Source organism: Physeter macrocephalus, chromosome 7 (assembly GCF_002837175.3).
Source record: "Physeter macrocephalus isolate SW-GA chromosome 7, ASM283717v5, whole genome shotgun sequence".
Lineage (NCBI taxonomy): Eukaryota > Metazoa > Chordata > Mammalia > Artiodactyla > Physeteridae > Physeter > Physeter macrocephalus.
In genome coordinates this window covers 73,010,587-73,025,207 of record NC_041220.1, presented here as the reverse complement: position 1 = coordinate 73,025,207, position 14,621 = coordinate 73,010,587, and the positions used below count along the sequence as shown (strand labels likewise).

The following is a 14,621-nucleotide window of genomic DNA, read 5'->3' as shown; positions in this document are numbered from 1 at the left end:
AAATAAGCTTCAGCTATTCTGAATGCATTTTATGGTGTTTTATACGAAAAAGAGAAATTCTTTAGGATGGTTCCTAAGAATTATAAGGGGGAAATGCACCCGTAGTTTAAAAATCTTCTTATGGCTATGTTTACATTATATACTACTTGGATTTGGGACTGTACGTTTTACAGCTTTTGTAACAGATTGCTTTTGTATTTTTCACTCTAAGTCCTATGGGGGCTCTCCTCTTCCCATATTCTCTTATGTTTCGTTTTCTTATTTTTTAGAAATAATTTCAGATTTATGAAAAATGTTGGAACAATAACACACAAAAAGACAAACAATAACAAATGTTGGCTACGATGATGGAACCCGCAAACAAAATGCAGCAGTTTTGGAAAACAATGTGAAGCAGTTCGAAATGCTAAACATGGCCTTGGTGGTATAGTGGTGAGCATAGCTGCCTTCCAAAATGCAAAACATAAAGTTAGTATTTTGACCCAGCAATTCCACTTCTAGATAGACACCCAAGAGGAATGAAAACAAATGTCCGCACAAAAACCTGTGTGGTACGCAGATAGTAATAGGAGCGTTATTCATGATAACAAAAAAGTAGAAGCAATCTAAATGACCATCAGCTGATCAATGGACAAACACAAAATGGTATATCCACATATCCACACAATAGAATATTATTCAGCAGTAAAAAAAAAAAAAGAAAAAAAGGGCTTCCCTGGTGGCGCAGTGGTTGAGAGTCCGCCTGCCGATGCACTGCGCGTCCGGAGCCTGTGCTCCGCAACGGGAGAAGGCACAACACTGAGGCCCGCGTACCGCAAAAAAAAAAAGTACTAATGCATACTTGTGGTAAGGATGAACCTTGAAAACATTATGCTAACTAAACGAAGTCAGTTACAAAAAAAGCAGATTAGAGATTGTTTGGACGTAGGGGAGGCGAGAGGAAGTGGGGAGTGACTGTTAATGGATATGGGTTTTCTTTAAAGGATGTGTGCTAAAATATTTCAAAATTAGATTATGGTGGTGGTTATGCAAGTATGAATATACTAAAATCACTGAACTGTATCCATTTTAAACGATTGAATTTTATAGTATGTAAACTATTTCTCAATAAGATATTTTTTAAAATAATAGGGAGTTTCCTGACAGTCCAGTGGTTAGGACTCCACGTTTCCATTGCAGAGGGTGCAGGTTCAATCCTTGGTCGGGGAACTAAGATCCCACATGCACACGGCACAGCCTAAAAAATACAAAAATAAAAAAGTAATAACGCAGAGTCCCCATACACCCGTCACTGGCTTTCCTGGTTAATGTTTTACATAACAATAGTACAAATACTGAAACCAGGAAATTAATATTGGCAAACTGCTATCACCTAATTAATCTACAGATCTTATCCAAATGTTACCAATTGTCCCACTATTGTCCTAAGAAAGAGAAAAGCAGCTCTTGCCATCGTGGAGCTGGCCCAGTGCTGTGAGCTATGCTTTGGTGTTGCAGCAAGCTGGCCTGGCACTCACACCAGGTCTTTTTTTTTTTTTTTTTTTGAGATATAATTGACATATAACATTATATTAGTTTCAGGTGTACAACATAATGATTTGATATTTGTATATACTGTGAAATGATCACCACAGTAAATCTAGTTAACATGCATCACCACACAGTTACAAAATTTTTTCCTGAGATGAGAACTTTTAAGATTTATTCTCTTAGCAACTTTTAAATATACAATACAGTGTTATTAACTATAGTCACCATGCTGTACATTACAGCCCCAGGACTTATTTATTTTACAACTGCAAGTTTGTACTTTTAGACCACCTTCACCCATTTCTCCCACGCCCTACCTCTCACCTCTAACAACCATCAATCTGTTCTCTGTATCCATGAGTTTGGTTTGTTTGCTTGTTTTAGATTCCACATATAAGTGAGATCATATCGTATTTGTCTTTCTGTGTCTGACTTATTTCACTTCGAATAATGCCTTTAGGGTCCATCCATATTGCCCTTCCCACTGGGTCTTGACGTTCCCTCTAGCACATGAACAATTTCACAGAACATCAACATCAGATAAAACCATGATGGATCAAATGAAAACACTAACACTCCGTAATCATATTTGAACACAGATGGACTTTAAACATTATCCAAGCCACAAAATACCAAACATTTGGGCTTCCCTGGTGGCGCAGTGGTTGAGAATCCGCCTGCCAATGCAGGGGACACGGGTTCGTGCCCTGGTCCGGGAAGATCCCACATGCCGCGGAGCGGCTGGGCCCGTGAGCCATGGCCGCTGAGCCTGTGCGTCCGGAGCCTGTGCTCCGGAACAGGAGAGGCCACAACAGTGAGAGGCCCGCGTACCACCAAACAAACAAACAAATACCAAATACCAAACATTTTCCTTTCCTGACTAATATGAGTGATTGCTGTTTCTTTACCTGTTGCAGGGTTAGGCTTGCTCTAGTCACCTTCACTCCCAGAGATAAGATTTATTAATATACCCAGTCATAGCATTATCTCCACTTTCCGGAGCACATCAGTATGTCCCATTACTGATAATATCAACTGTGGTCACTTGACTAAGATAGTGTCTGCCAGATTTATCCACTAGAAAGTTGCTGTTTTTCTCTTTGTAATTAATAAGTAGCCAGTGGGGAGATACTTTGAGATGTGTAAATATGTTGTTTCTCGTCATACTTTCAAAGTCTAATTTTAGCATCCATCTTTGAGTCTAATTTTAGCATCCATCTGTGAGTCTTGCCTATAACAATTATTACTGTAGTGTTTGCCAAATGGTGATCTTGTATTTCTGTCACTCTCTCTATATTCATTAATGGGAATTCTCCCTCATTTTATTTATTATTATTATTATTATTTTGGCCGTGCCATGTAGCCTGCAGATCTTAGTTCCCTGAGCAGGGATCGAACCTTGCCTCCTGCAGTGGAAATGTGGAGTCTTAACCTCTGGGGACCACCAGGGAATTCCCCCCTTCTCCCTCAGAGTAAATAAAATTTACTCTTTTATTTATATCAGTAGAGAGTTACGGATAGTTTAGTCTATGAATTATAATCAGATATTAACCTTGTTTGGTTACACAAATTGTCCCAGATTTAGCCATTGGAAGAGCCATCAAGTTGGCTTTGAGGTCCTATCTCTAATCCATATTTGCACCCTTTTTTACTTTTTGGTACACAAGATGTTCTTATATAAGTTCTTATATAAGTATAAGATGTATCTTATACTTCCCTTTCCCAGCCCTGGAATCATCCATTTCTCTAATGAACTCAGGCTCTTTTTTTAATTGGAAAATGGTATTTAGAAACCAAGATTTGGGCACAAGGTGTGTTCACTGATAGTGGGTTGTTGTTGCTTCTAGGTCCTCTCAATGGAGAGGGCTAGGAAATATTTATGTATTCATACATATATACACATTTCTGTATCTCTCTGTGTGTATGGGTGTGTGTGTGTGTGTGTGTGTGTGTACTGTAAAGTTGTTGTTTGTTGCCTCAGTGGCTTTCTAAGTGCTTGTTTTGAACTTTTACCAAGTTATTGCCCACTTCTAAGTACCCATCCCCAGTACATGTGTTCATAAGCCTTATAATGACTTCCCCATCTTACCCTTTTCCTACTTTCCACGTTGACCCAGTTACATTTAAATTACCCAGTGAGAATGCTTCCTGCATGCCACAAGCAACCCCACTTATGACCCTCAATAAAGGCATTCGCCCATGAGTCCTGGCTCTGCTCTCTCGACGCCTGCTGTTACCAAACTTCAGGCTTTTAAGGGACTTTGCATGGCCCTCTGGGCATGTCATGCCTCCCCCTTTAGGACCTGTGAGTAGAATAAATTCTTTAATTTCATAAGCTTTTCTGAATGGGATTTCCGTAGCTGTGTCGGAGTGACCCTTAAAGACCCCACAAAGGAGTCTTACCCCCTCATTTACAACTGTGTGTGTGTGTAAATAACCATGAGTTCATACCACTGATTCCAATCCAACAGGACTCATACTAGCTGTCCTCCTTTCCTTATTTGTAATTTCTTTCTCTGACAGGGAAAAATCTCAATCTCATTATCCACAGTATATTATTCAAGCCATATATAGATAGATAGATAGATAGATAGATAGATTTCAGAATTGCTAATTCATACCCCTGTGAAAAACAAGTTTACTAACTAGAGTATAATATTTATGTCAGTTATTTTTTTAATAGCTTTATGTTATATAGTCAAAATACTTTCCAAGGTTATTTAGGTTACCTTTTTCTTCCTCAGTGTGGTTATAATATTAATTGTAATACAGTCAGGTCTATTTGTTACTGTTTATATTGCATTTTGGGATCCTGCCACATTCTGGTTGATTTTGACTATCCATTTATGCATTGACTTGATATGTGAAATATTAGCATGGTTGCAAGAGTCAGAGCTATATGAAAAGGTACACTTAGAGAAGTGTTGCCCCCAGCCCTGCTACTCCATTTCCACTCCCTCATTCTTTCCACCTCGTTGACCCTGAACATAACAAGTTTCATTTGTGTCTGGTTTATTCTTCCTGTATTTCTTATTGCACAATTGAACAGATACATGTGTGTTTTCTTATTTCCCTTTATTTCTTACATGAAGGATATCATACCAAAAACATTCTTTTGTACATTTTTTTTCCCACTTACATATATCTTGGAAGTTACTTCATGTCAGTTTATAGAGCTCATCCTCATTCTTTTTTTGATAGCTGCATAACATTCCTGCTGTGTGGGTGTACCATAGTTTATTCAACCTGTCTCCCATATAGTGCTTACAATTATTTTGCAAAAACAAACAATGCTGCTAGGAATAACCTCATGCATATGTGTTTTTGCATTTTTGGAGGTATATCTTCAGGATGAATTTCTAGATATGGGATTACTTGGGCAAATGGTAAGCGTAAGTGTAGTTTTGTTAAGTATTGCCAAAGTTCCTTCCAAAATGGTTGCACCAGTTTGCATTCTCACTGGAAATATATGAGTACCTGCTCCTCCACAGCCTTGCCAAAAGAATGTCTTGCATACTCTTAACTTTTGCCACCCAACAAGTGTTTAATTTGCATTTCTTTAATATTGAGTGAGTTTGAACATCTTTTTTAATATACTTAAGGTCATTTTCATGTCTTCTTTTGTGAATTATCTGTTCCTGCCTTGTCATTTTGTCAACCTTGGGGCTTTTAAATTTCTCTCATTTTAAAGATTTTTTTTTTAATACTTAATGTCAGATTCTGTCCTCTCTTTGTGTACCTATAATCATTTTATTAAAACTTAGAAAAATATATGTTTGCAGACCACACTCACTAATGGGAAGGGAAATACCTAGAGCTGTTTTCTGATGGTGATAAAGTTCAACAGACAGAAGCCTTTAAAAAAACGTTTTAAAGCTTCTTCCTTCTTTCTAAAAAAAATAAAAATAAATTCGTTTAATAGTCATCCAAAAACACTGTGTCCTTCACATGAGGCTGTTTGCTAGGACTCAGGGGACCATTTATAATTATAGACCTGGTTAATTTACAGTTAGCTATGATGAAGCCTGGGCAGATTTAGACATGTTTGAACCATTGTTGATAGCTTTCAATTGTGTGGAAAAACATCCAAGATGTTGCCTTGTTTCATATACTGCTCTCTCTTTTTGTCCATGGGAACTACCAAACTAGCCAGGCATTACTGAGCAATGCAATCTAGAAAGAAACCCAGTTAATTCAAGAAATAGAAAAAGTGTAAAGTAATATGGAACAATGGAGGTAATTTGCTTGTTTTTGACCCTGCCCTATGAGGGAAATAATACAAGAAAGCATTAGTATAATCACATTGCCTGAGTATCTCAAAGTACTGTATTTTCAATTTTAGTGTTTTTCTTTTGTCCTGAATTCTGAAGTGGAAATGTATTACATCTCAGTGTCTAGCACACTGTGAGTGAATCAAGCATATAATAAGTACTTAATTCAAGAAGACAAGGAAAAGTACCTTCTATTAGACTACATTGAAGTTGGTGCTAAAGGAATAAATATGAAAAGAGAGTTCCAGTTCTCAAGGAGATCACAACAAACCAATGAAAATGCCACCCTGTAATAAGTGCTGTGATGAAGCAGGGCTCTAAAGCTAAGGGGCAAAGGGAGAGACAGGGACTGTGGAGTGAGCCAGAGAAGGATTTGAATTTCATAATTTACTTAAACTCTCTGAGCCTCCATTTCCTCATCAACTTAATAAAGATAATAATTCCTACTTAGCAGGGCTGTTGTAACATTAAGTGGACAGTGTGAGTCTAGCACAGTGCCTGATATAGGGTAGAATCTCAATGAATATTAGCTGATATTATTGCCAGTAGATATTTGTGGAAATCATCAAAAGAAATTTCCTTGCTGCATTTTTGTACATTTTAGCCATTCTCCCTGATACTAATGTGATTTTTTTATTCATTAAATTCATCCCTAGACTTTATCTCATAGAAGGTACTCATAGAAGGTACTTTTCATTGTCTTCTTGAATTAAGTACTTATTATATGCTTGATTCGCTCACAGTGTGCTAGACACTGAGATGTAATACATTTCCACTTCAGAATACAGGACAAAATACTCTCAATAAGCACAGAAGGTGGATAGGTCAGAAACCATTTCCATTTTTACAGATTAGTAGGAGGAAATTTAAATGACTAGTTAAATAACTAGGCTGATCAATGACTAGTCCAAGATCACACGGTTTAGGAAACCAGAATTTGAGCAAACATATTCTCACTTCAAATCAAATCAGTGTTGCACGACCCCACACTGCCTCTCATGATGGAGAGAAATTAGGACTAACCTAACAAAATGTACTTCATAATAAACTTTGCTGGGGCACACCATCAGGGCTTGCCCCTAACATGTACCAAGGGTCTGTCAACACTGACAGTCAGCACTGTCAGAGGGATACAGGCTCCAGGTAAATTTGAAGTGAAGGACCAACTTGGATGCAGGAAGATTGGAGAGGACTACTGTGATATTGTGGTTTTTAATACGAAATACATATTTGGTCTTCATTCCTGTTCATGGCACAGAGCTCCTAAAAGCTTTGGAATTTCTTACATGGTAAGAGCGATAATGGTGTCTTGTTATTCATAACAAGCCCCTCTCAACTACAGAGGAGTTTATGCTAATGAAGTGACTTTTTGGAAAGCCCTTGAGCGTGCTGGTTGCCAGGGAAACCAATCTTTGTTTAGAGGGTTGGAACTTTTAGCCCCAGCTCTCAGACTTCCAGGGGAGGGGAGAGGGGTTTGGAGACTGAGTTCAATCACCAATGGCCAATGATTTAATCAGTCATGACTATGTAATCAAGGCTCCATAAGAACCCAAAAGGACAGGGTTCAGAGAGCTTTTGGGTTGGTGTGCTGGGAGGGTGGCCCACCCCAAACTCCACAGGTTCTGAACCTCACCCTATGTATCTTTTCATCTGGTTGTTCATTCGTATCCTTTCATAGCCTTAGTAATATATCAATAATCTAGTAAGTAATCTATTTTCCTGAGTTCTGTGAGCCACTCCAGCAAATTTATCAAACCTGAGGAAGGGGTCATGGGAACCTCTGATCTAGTTGGTCAGAAGCACAGGTGACAACCTGATCTTACAATTGGCATCTGAAGTAGGGGAGGGAGGGCAGCCTTGTGGGACTGAGCCCTTAACACATGGAATCTGACACTGTCTCCTGTAGACAGTGTCAGAATTGAGCTAAATTGTAGGACACCGTATGGGCAGGCTCCCTAAGATGTCTGTTCTCTTGTTCTCTGTACATTCTCTGCTCGACCAGTCCCTGCTTCACCTACATTCTATTCAGATGACTGACCTTCCCTAATAAGCAAATACCTACGTACTTGCCCCCGGCCCCAGCTAGTGATTGTTCTAAGCTTTAGATCAGAATATCTCCCTGTGATAGCTTATCAAAGAGGTGGTGAGAGGCTGTGCTCCTCTGCTGGTTTCCCTGGTAACCAGTGAGCCAACCTGATGTCAATCCCCCCTAAAACTGGTAACCTCCCCCTCCCCCCATCCCCTGCCCTGGGAGCGAAGACTGGTGGGCTGTCACTCCAGGACCTTGCTTCAGAAATGTTAAGATCCCCCTATCCATTAAACCATTGATGTTTCTGTCACTGACTCTGGGCTCTTTCTTCGGTCTCTGGACAAGTACAGGGCTTGCAGGCCTGCAGGGTGCAACCCAATGGACCCCCAGCTGGTGTTGCAGAATCGCTTGGTGTGGAAAAAAGCTACCACACATTTGGTGATCACAGGTGACAGTGTTCTGTGAGTAGACAGAAAACAGGGGAGTTTTTCCTTTACAACTGCTCATCAGAAACAAGTCCACAACAAAAGGGAACATAAAAGAGAGGCAAGAGGAGAAAGGTTGCGAGTACACAAAAGCTGAGGATGGTGCAGTTTTACAGGAGTCTGTTTCCGTTCTACTCCTTTTGTCAACAGAAAAAAAATGCACAACGTGAGCGTTGTGAGTTAAGTTTTATTTGGAGCCGAATGAGGACTATAGCCTGGGAGGACAGCCTCTCAGATAGCTCTAAGGAACTGCTTCGAAGAGGTCGGAGGGGAGGTCACTAATACATGGTTTTAGTGAAGGGGGCACGTGCCATCAAGCACACATTTTGGCAGAAGGTTGCTGCTGGTCACGAGGGGCAGACACCTCTGTTAATGATTTTAGTGCTTTTCTAGAGATGAGAAGATATCAGAAATGGGGCTCATAAAATCTCCTAAAAAACATCTAACTCTCTGAAGGCCTGTCCTGACAGTGTTTCCCAGAGCACACAGCGCCCCGCATTCCTGATCACCGCCCTGAACTCCTTTCAGGGTGTGTTTAAGGTCAGCGACTGCAGTGGCCGGTGACTTCCTTCTTGTAGAACCAAACAGCGCGCAACAATTTTTAGTCGGCATGGTCATTATCACGGGTTTCCTCATTTGTTTCCCTGTCTTGTGTTGAGACCAGGCACCTGTTTAAAACAGTTCTTAACAACCCTGTTACGTTCCCTAACGCCAAGAGAAGAATCTGTCACGTTTTACCAGTTCAGTGAATCCCTTCCCCCAGGGGCCTCTGCAGAAATTCTGTTCTTCAAAGATCAACAAGTCACTTGGTCTAAATTGCCTCACTTGCCCGTGAAGCAGAGTCCCTCAAAACAGGCTTCCAAGAGCAACCTCCAGGCTACTTACACCCAGTTTTTCCTTTCAGACCAAAGCCACTAAGACCCTGCATCGAAAATGCAAGCTCCACCTCCGGTGGTCATTGTAACTCAGCCTGGAAGTGGTCCGGTTCCTCAAACCTCTAACTGGCAGACGGGCATGTGTGACTGCTTCAGCGATTGCGGCGTCTGTAAGTGCTGGGGAAAGTGCCCCCGTAACTGATGCGGAGGTGAATTACCGAAGACCCAATCCTTCCCTCATTCCTCCCTTATTGTGTAGTTAAACGTTCCCCACTGATGCCAAAGTACCCTGTGTGTCAGGCAATGCTTTGTTAACAGAAAAAGCCTGTACGGATTGTAAATTAATTCTTCTCCACCCTTCGAAGAATAGTTTTACTCCTAAAATAAGTTCTGGAGTTAAGATAACAGGAAAAAAGCTGATGACTCTAACAATGAACAGACTTGGCCTAATGACTATAAATAGACCACACATCCTATTAAAAGAGACATTTCAAGTTTTACTTGATTAAAAAAAAAAAAGACTGCTCTTGTTACACATAAATTAAACTCATTATTTTATATTTACACTGTGCCCAGTAAACAAGGGATAATTTTCATCCATGGTTTCAGCATGAGCTCAGAGGAGAATTATTTTATTTGTACATTTAGCTTTGTTATACACCTAAGAATAAAGAATTCTAAAGGCAATTAACTTCTCATTGGGTAAAATATCTCTGACTCTCCTTGTTTTTTGTTTTGTTTCTTTTATGAGCGCTCTCCAAGTAAACTTGGGAGAGAGGAAGTTTGAGAGAAGATGGGGGTGTCAGAGAGGTCAAATGCTTAGCTCTCAACACCAAGCAGGAAATAAACGAACCTGCCTATATAACAAGTTTCGCTCTGAGGTTTTTTTGTTTTTGTTTTCCGGCCTCTTTGAAGTCTGCACAGTGTTCTGAGACAGGAAAGGAAACCTTGTTAACCTTTAACTTATCAGTAGAATTGAAATTTGAAATCGAGTTAATAATTACATTGAAAAGCATAAAGGGGGGCTTCCCTGGTGGCGCGGTGGTTAAGGGCCCGCCTGCCAATGCAAGGGACACGGGCTCAAACCCTGGTCCGGGAAGACCCCACATGCTGCAGAGCAACTAAGCCCGTGCGCCACAACTACTGAGGCTGCGCTCTAGAGCCTGCAAGCCACAACTGCTGAAACCTGCGCGCCTAGAGCCTGTGCTCCGCAACAAGAGAAGCCACCGCAATGAGAAGCCCGTGCACCGCAACGAAGAGTAGCCACCGCCTTCTGCAAGTAGAGAATGCTCCGCAACAAGAGAAGCCACCGCAATGAGAAGCCCGTGCACCGCAACGAAGAGTAGCCACCGCCTTCTGCAAGTAGAGAAAGCCCGAGCGCAGCAACGCAGACCAAATGCAGCCAAAACTAAAGATAAATAAATAAAATTTTTTTTAAAAGTAGATTGTAAAATAATATTTAAAGTAATATTAGATATTAAAAATAATATTTTTTAAAAAGCACAGAGGGAAAGAATTACCTAGGAAATGGAACAGTTGGGTTTATTGATTTGCTCTCATTGTCCTACTGGATGACCTGGGGTGATGACTTACACTTCTCAGGACATTAGTTCAACATCTGCATTTCCTAGTGATAATGAAACCACAATAATAAAACCTTCTAAAGATGAAAATTCTAATCCCCTAACCCCTAGCATTGTTACTCGAATAAGTGAATTACAAGTCCTAATATGAGCTTAATATCTTCATACAGAATTTCTTAATTGTAGATCTGACCAAATCATTCTCCCTTCTTAAAATATTTCAGAGGTTCCTCATGACTTCCATGACCCATTCTGAGCACTCGTACTTCCTCGTTATCCAGTCTCCAACCCGCCGTGGGTCCAGCTTCATTCCCGTCCCATCCCTGGCTCCAGCCATGCTGAATGAAAACCAGCCATTGCCGAGACATACCATGTTATCTAAAGAGGCTCTTTTCCCTTACCTCTACCTATAAAATTCCTAATCATCCTTCAATATTCAGATCAAGCAACATTTCCTTCCCAGAGCACTGGAGGCCCCATTTGTGTGAGTGACTCCTTGGCATCCTGAGTAGTTTTCTGTTGGAGAACTTTTCATATTATCTAACTTCCCTTCTAGACTTCAGACAGAGGCATTGTCAGTACTGAGGATTACCTCTGGAACATGGCTAGGTTTCAGTGAATCATTCAATACATGGATGAAGGCAGTACTACAAAAACAATACAGACTTTCCAAGGTGTGGTTATTCCAGAAATGATTGGGTGGGGAGAAGGGAGAAGTTGATGCGATGCTGAGCAAAAGCAGTGAAGATGGACTTGGCAGCAGGATGTGTGACAAAGGCCCCAGGATTTGGACCGCCATTCATGAAAGCACACTAACTTTCAACTGTGGTGGGGGCAGAGTGGAGTAATTTGTACCTCTGATTTCATGTGTCCAGGTCTCTGTGGCATATTTTGCTTCACGTGTCTTGCATATCAAGTTGCATCTGATATGAATGAATGCTGTCTGTGTGGAACAAGTGTTGCAATGAGGACCCTCTACAGGACTCGATACGGCATCCCGGTGAGTCTCTTACGATACTGTATCATTCAAGTATGCGCCCACGTTCAAAATAATTGTTATAAACATGGAGACAATTTGATGGTACCCATCATCTGAATTTGATTAGTAGGAGTTTCCTAGCATCTGCAACCTTGTATTCCATTACTGTAGCAATAGATCCTCTGGTTATGGGACCTCCTTCTACGTTTCTGTGAAAACCTTAGAAAATAAACAACTCTTGTATTTGCAATGTATGTCATACAGTGGAAGAGGATTGTTCAGAGCCTACTATGCCCCAGGTATATTACGTATGTTACATCATTTAATCCTTACACCATCCCCGTAAAGTAAGTAGGCCCACCAGGCAGAATTCCTTCTTACTCGGGGAAGTCATTCTTTCTCTATTAAGGCCTTCAACTAATTAGATGAGGTCCACCCACATTATGGAGGGTTACTCTAAGTCTACTGATTTAAATGTTACTCTCATCTGAAATATTATCTTCACAGAAACATCTAGAATAGTGTTTGATCTAAAATCTGGGTACTATGACCTGGCCAAGTTGACACATAAAATTAACCATCACAGGAAACAAATATCAATAAATAGGCAGAATATTTTAGGAACTTATTTTATTCCATTGAAATTATTTTATTTTTTCATTTGAAAATATTTCTTACTTTTTAAATTATACAAAATAATACATATATAGGTAATTTTATGACAAATTCAAACACAGAGGTATATAAAATAAAAAGTGAAAATCTCTACTCAGTGATAAATTCTATGAGTAACTTGGTGGTCTCCTTCCTCAGGTTTTTTTTTCCTATGCCTATAAGGCATTACATATAGATTAGATGTAGCTATAGCTATAGATCTAGACATATGGGGTTTGGGATTTGCAGGGCTCTTTTATCGCTTTTTTTTTTTAATGAGTTCATACTATATTGTAACCTATTTTTTCCACTTAATATATGGTAGACCCCCTTTATGTCTGTAATACAGATTATTTTTAATGTCTGCATAGTATCCCATCATAGAGATAATACGTAATCACTTCCTTATTGATGAAAGGTTAAGTGATATTGCAGTTTAAATAGTTGTACGTATATGATTTTGTACATGCACTGGTATTTTTGTAGGATAGTGTACTAGATTAGATTAACAGATCACAGGATATGCACATTCAAAATTTGAAAAATACTGTCAAGTATCCCTTCAAAAAGATTATGTCGATTTATAATTTATTAATATTATATGTGTGCCAATATAATATTTTTTTCATGTTGCCTGTCACAGAGGCAAAAATGATATTTCCTTGTTGTTTTAGTTAAATTTTTATTAGATAGATCAAGCAACTTTTTGAAAATTTATTGTCCTTTTTCATTTCTTCTATAAATTATCTGTACATATACTTTGTTCATTTTTTATTGAGTTGTTTGTCTTTTCTAATTGATTTGTAGGAGCTCTTTATTTATTACACTATGACTATTTAACATGAAAGTTATCAACTTTTTCAAAGGCTTAGTACATAATCAATTTTTTTAAATGCTCATTAGGAGTTTGAAAAATTAATAACGGTCTGAAACTAAAACTTTAGTTGGTTTTGACAAAATTTGGAAGATTGGAACGAAGAGGAAGAAACAAAGATATTCTAAAGGCTTTGTCTGTCATTGATAGATAAATACACATTTTTTAATAAAAAGAACATTACTGAGGTATAACTGACTTTCAATAAACTGCATATATTTAAAATGTACAATTTGATAAGTTTAGACATATGTATATACCTGTGAAACCTCACAGTCAAGATAGTGAACATATTCATCACCCCCAAAATTTACTCACATCCCTTTGTAATCTTTCCTTCTTTCCCCTCCCCTCTTCCCCAAGTAACCACCAATATGCTTTCTGTCACTATAGTTTTCATTTTCTACCATTTTATATAATAGAACTATACAGTGTGTAGCTTCTTTCACTCAGTACAATTATTTTGGGATTCTTCAAATCGTTGTGTTGTGTAAACTTAAATGTGTTAAGAGGGTAGATCTCATGTTAAGTATATATTTTTAACCCTAACAATAAAATTAGGGAAAAAAAGAAAATATTTGAATGGCAAATAAGCACATAAGAAGATGTTCAACATCATCAGTCATTAGATAAATGCAAATTAAAACCACAATGAGATACCACTACACATCTATTGGGATAGCTAAAATTAATCAGCCTAAACCACACCAAGTGTGAGTGGATATGGAGGAACTGAAACTCTCATGCACTGCTGACTGGAATGTAAAATACAGTTTCTTAAAAAGTTAAATATACACCTACTTTTTGGCGCAGCCATTTTGCTCCTAGATATTTACCCTGCAAAAATATATATCCATACCAAGACTTGTACACAAATCTTCAGAGAAGTTTTGCTTGTAATAGCCCAAAACTAAAAACCACCCAAATGTCCCCCAGCAGGTGAATGGATAAACAAATTGTGATCTATCCATATAATAGAATACTACTCAGCAATAAAAAGGAATGAACTATTGATACCCACAACAATGTAGATGAATCTCAAGATAAATATAATGTTAATAGCCAGGACATGGAAGCAACCTAAGTGTCCATCAACAGATGAATGGATAAAGAAGATGTGACACATATATACAATGGAATATTACTCAGCCATAAAAAGAAGCAAAATTGAGTTATTTGTAGTGAGATGGATGGACCTAGAGTCTGTCATACAGAGTGAAGTCAGTCAGAAAAAGAAAAACAAATACTGTATGCTAACATATATATATGTTATCTTAAAAAAAAGAAAACAAATGGTTCTGAAGAACCTAGGGGCAGGACAGGAATAAAGATGCAGATGTA

General features: G+C 38.9%; 1 protein-coding gene across 1 annotated transcript in view; it reads left to right on the top strand.

Moving 5' to 3' along the window:
• The window catches only part of LOC102974962 (placenta-specific gene 8 protein-like), a 33,454-nt gene that overhangs the window by 4,949 nt on the left and 13,884 nt on the right, over positions 1 to 14,621 (top strand). Inside the window, exons 2-3 of the mRNA XM_007127555.1 lie at positions 9,220 to 9,360; positions 11,649 to 11,773. Of these exons, the coding sequence (XP_007127617.1) occupies positions 9,249 to 9,360; positions 11,649 to 11,773 (237 nt within the window). The 5' untranslated portion in view covers positions 9,220 to 9,248. The remainder of the gene's footprint in view (positions 1 to 9,219; positions 9,361 to 11,648; positions 11,774 to 14,621) is intronic.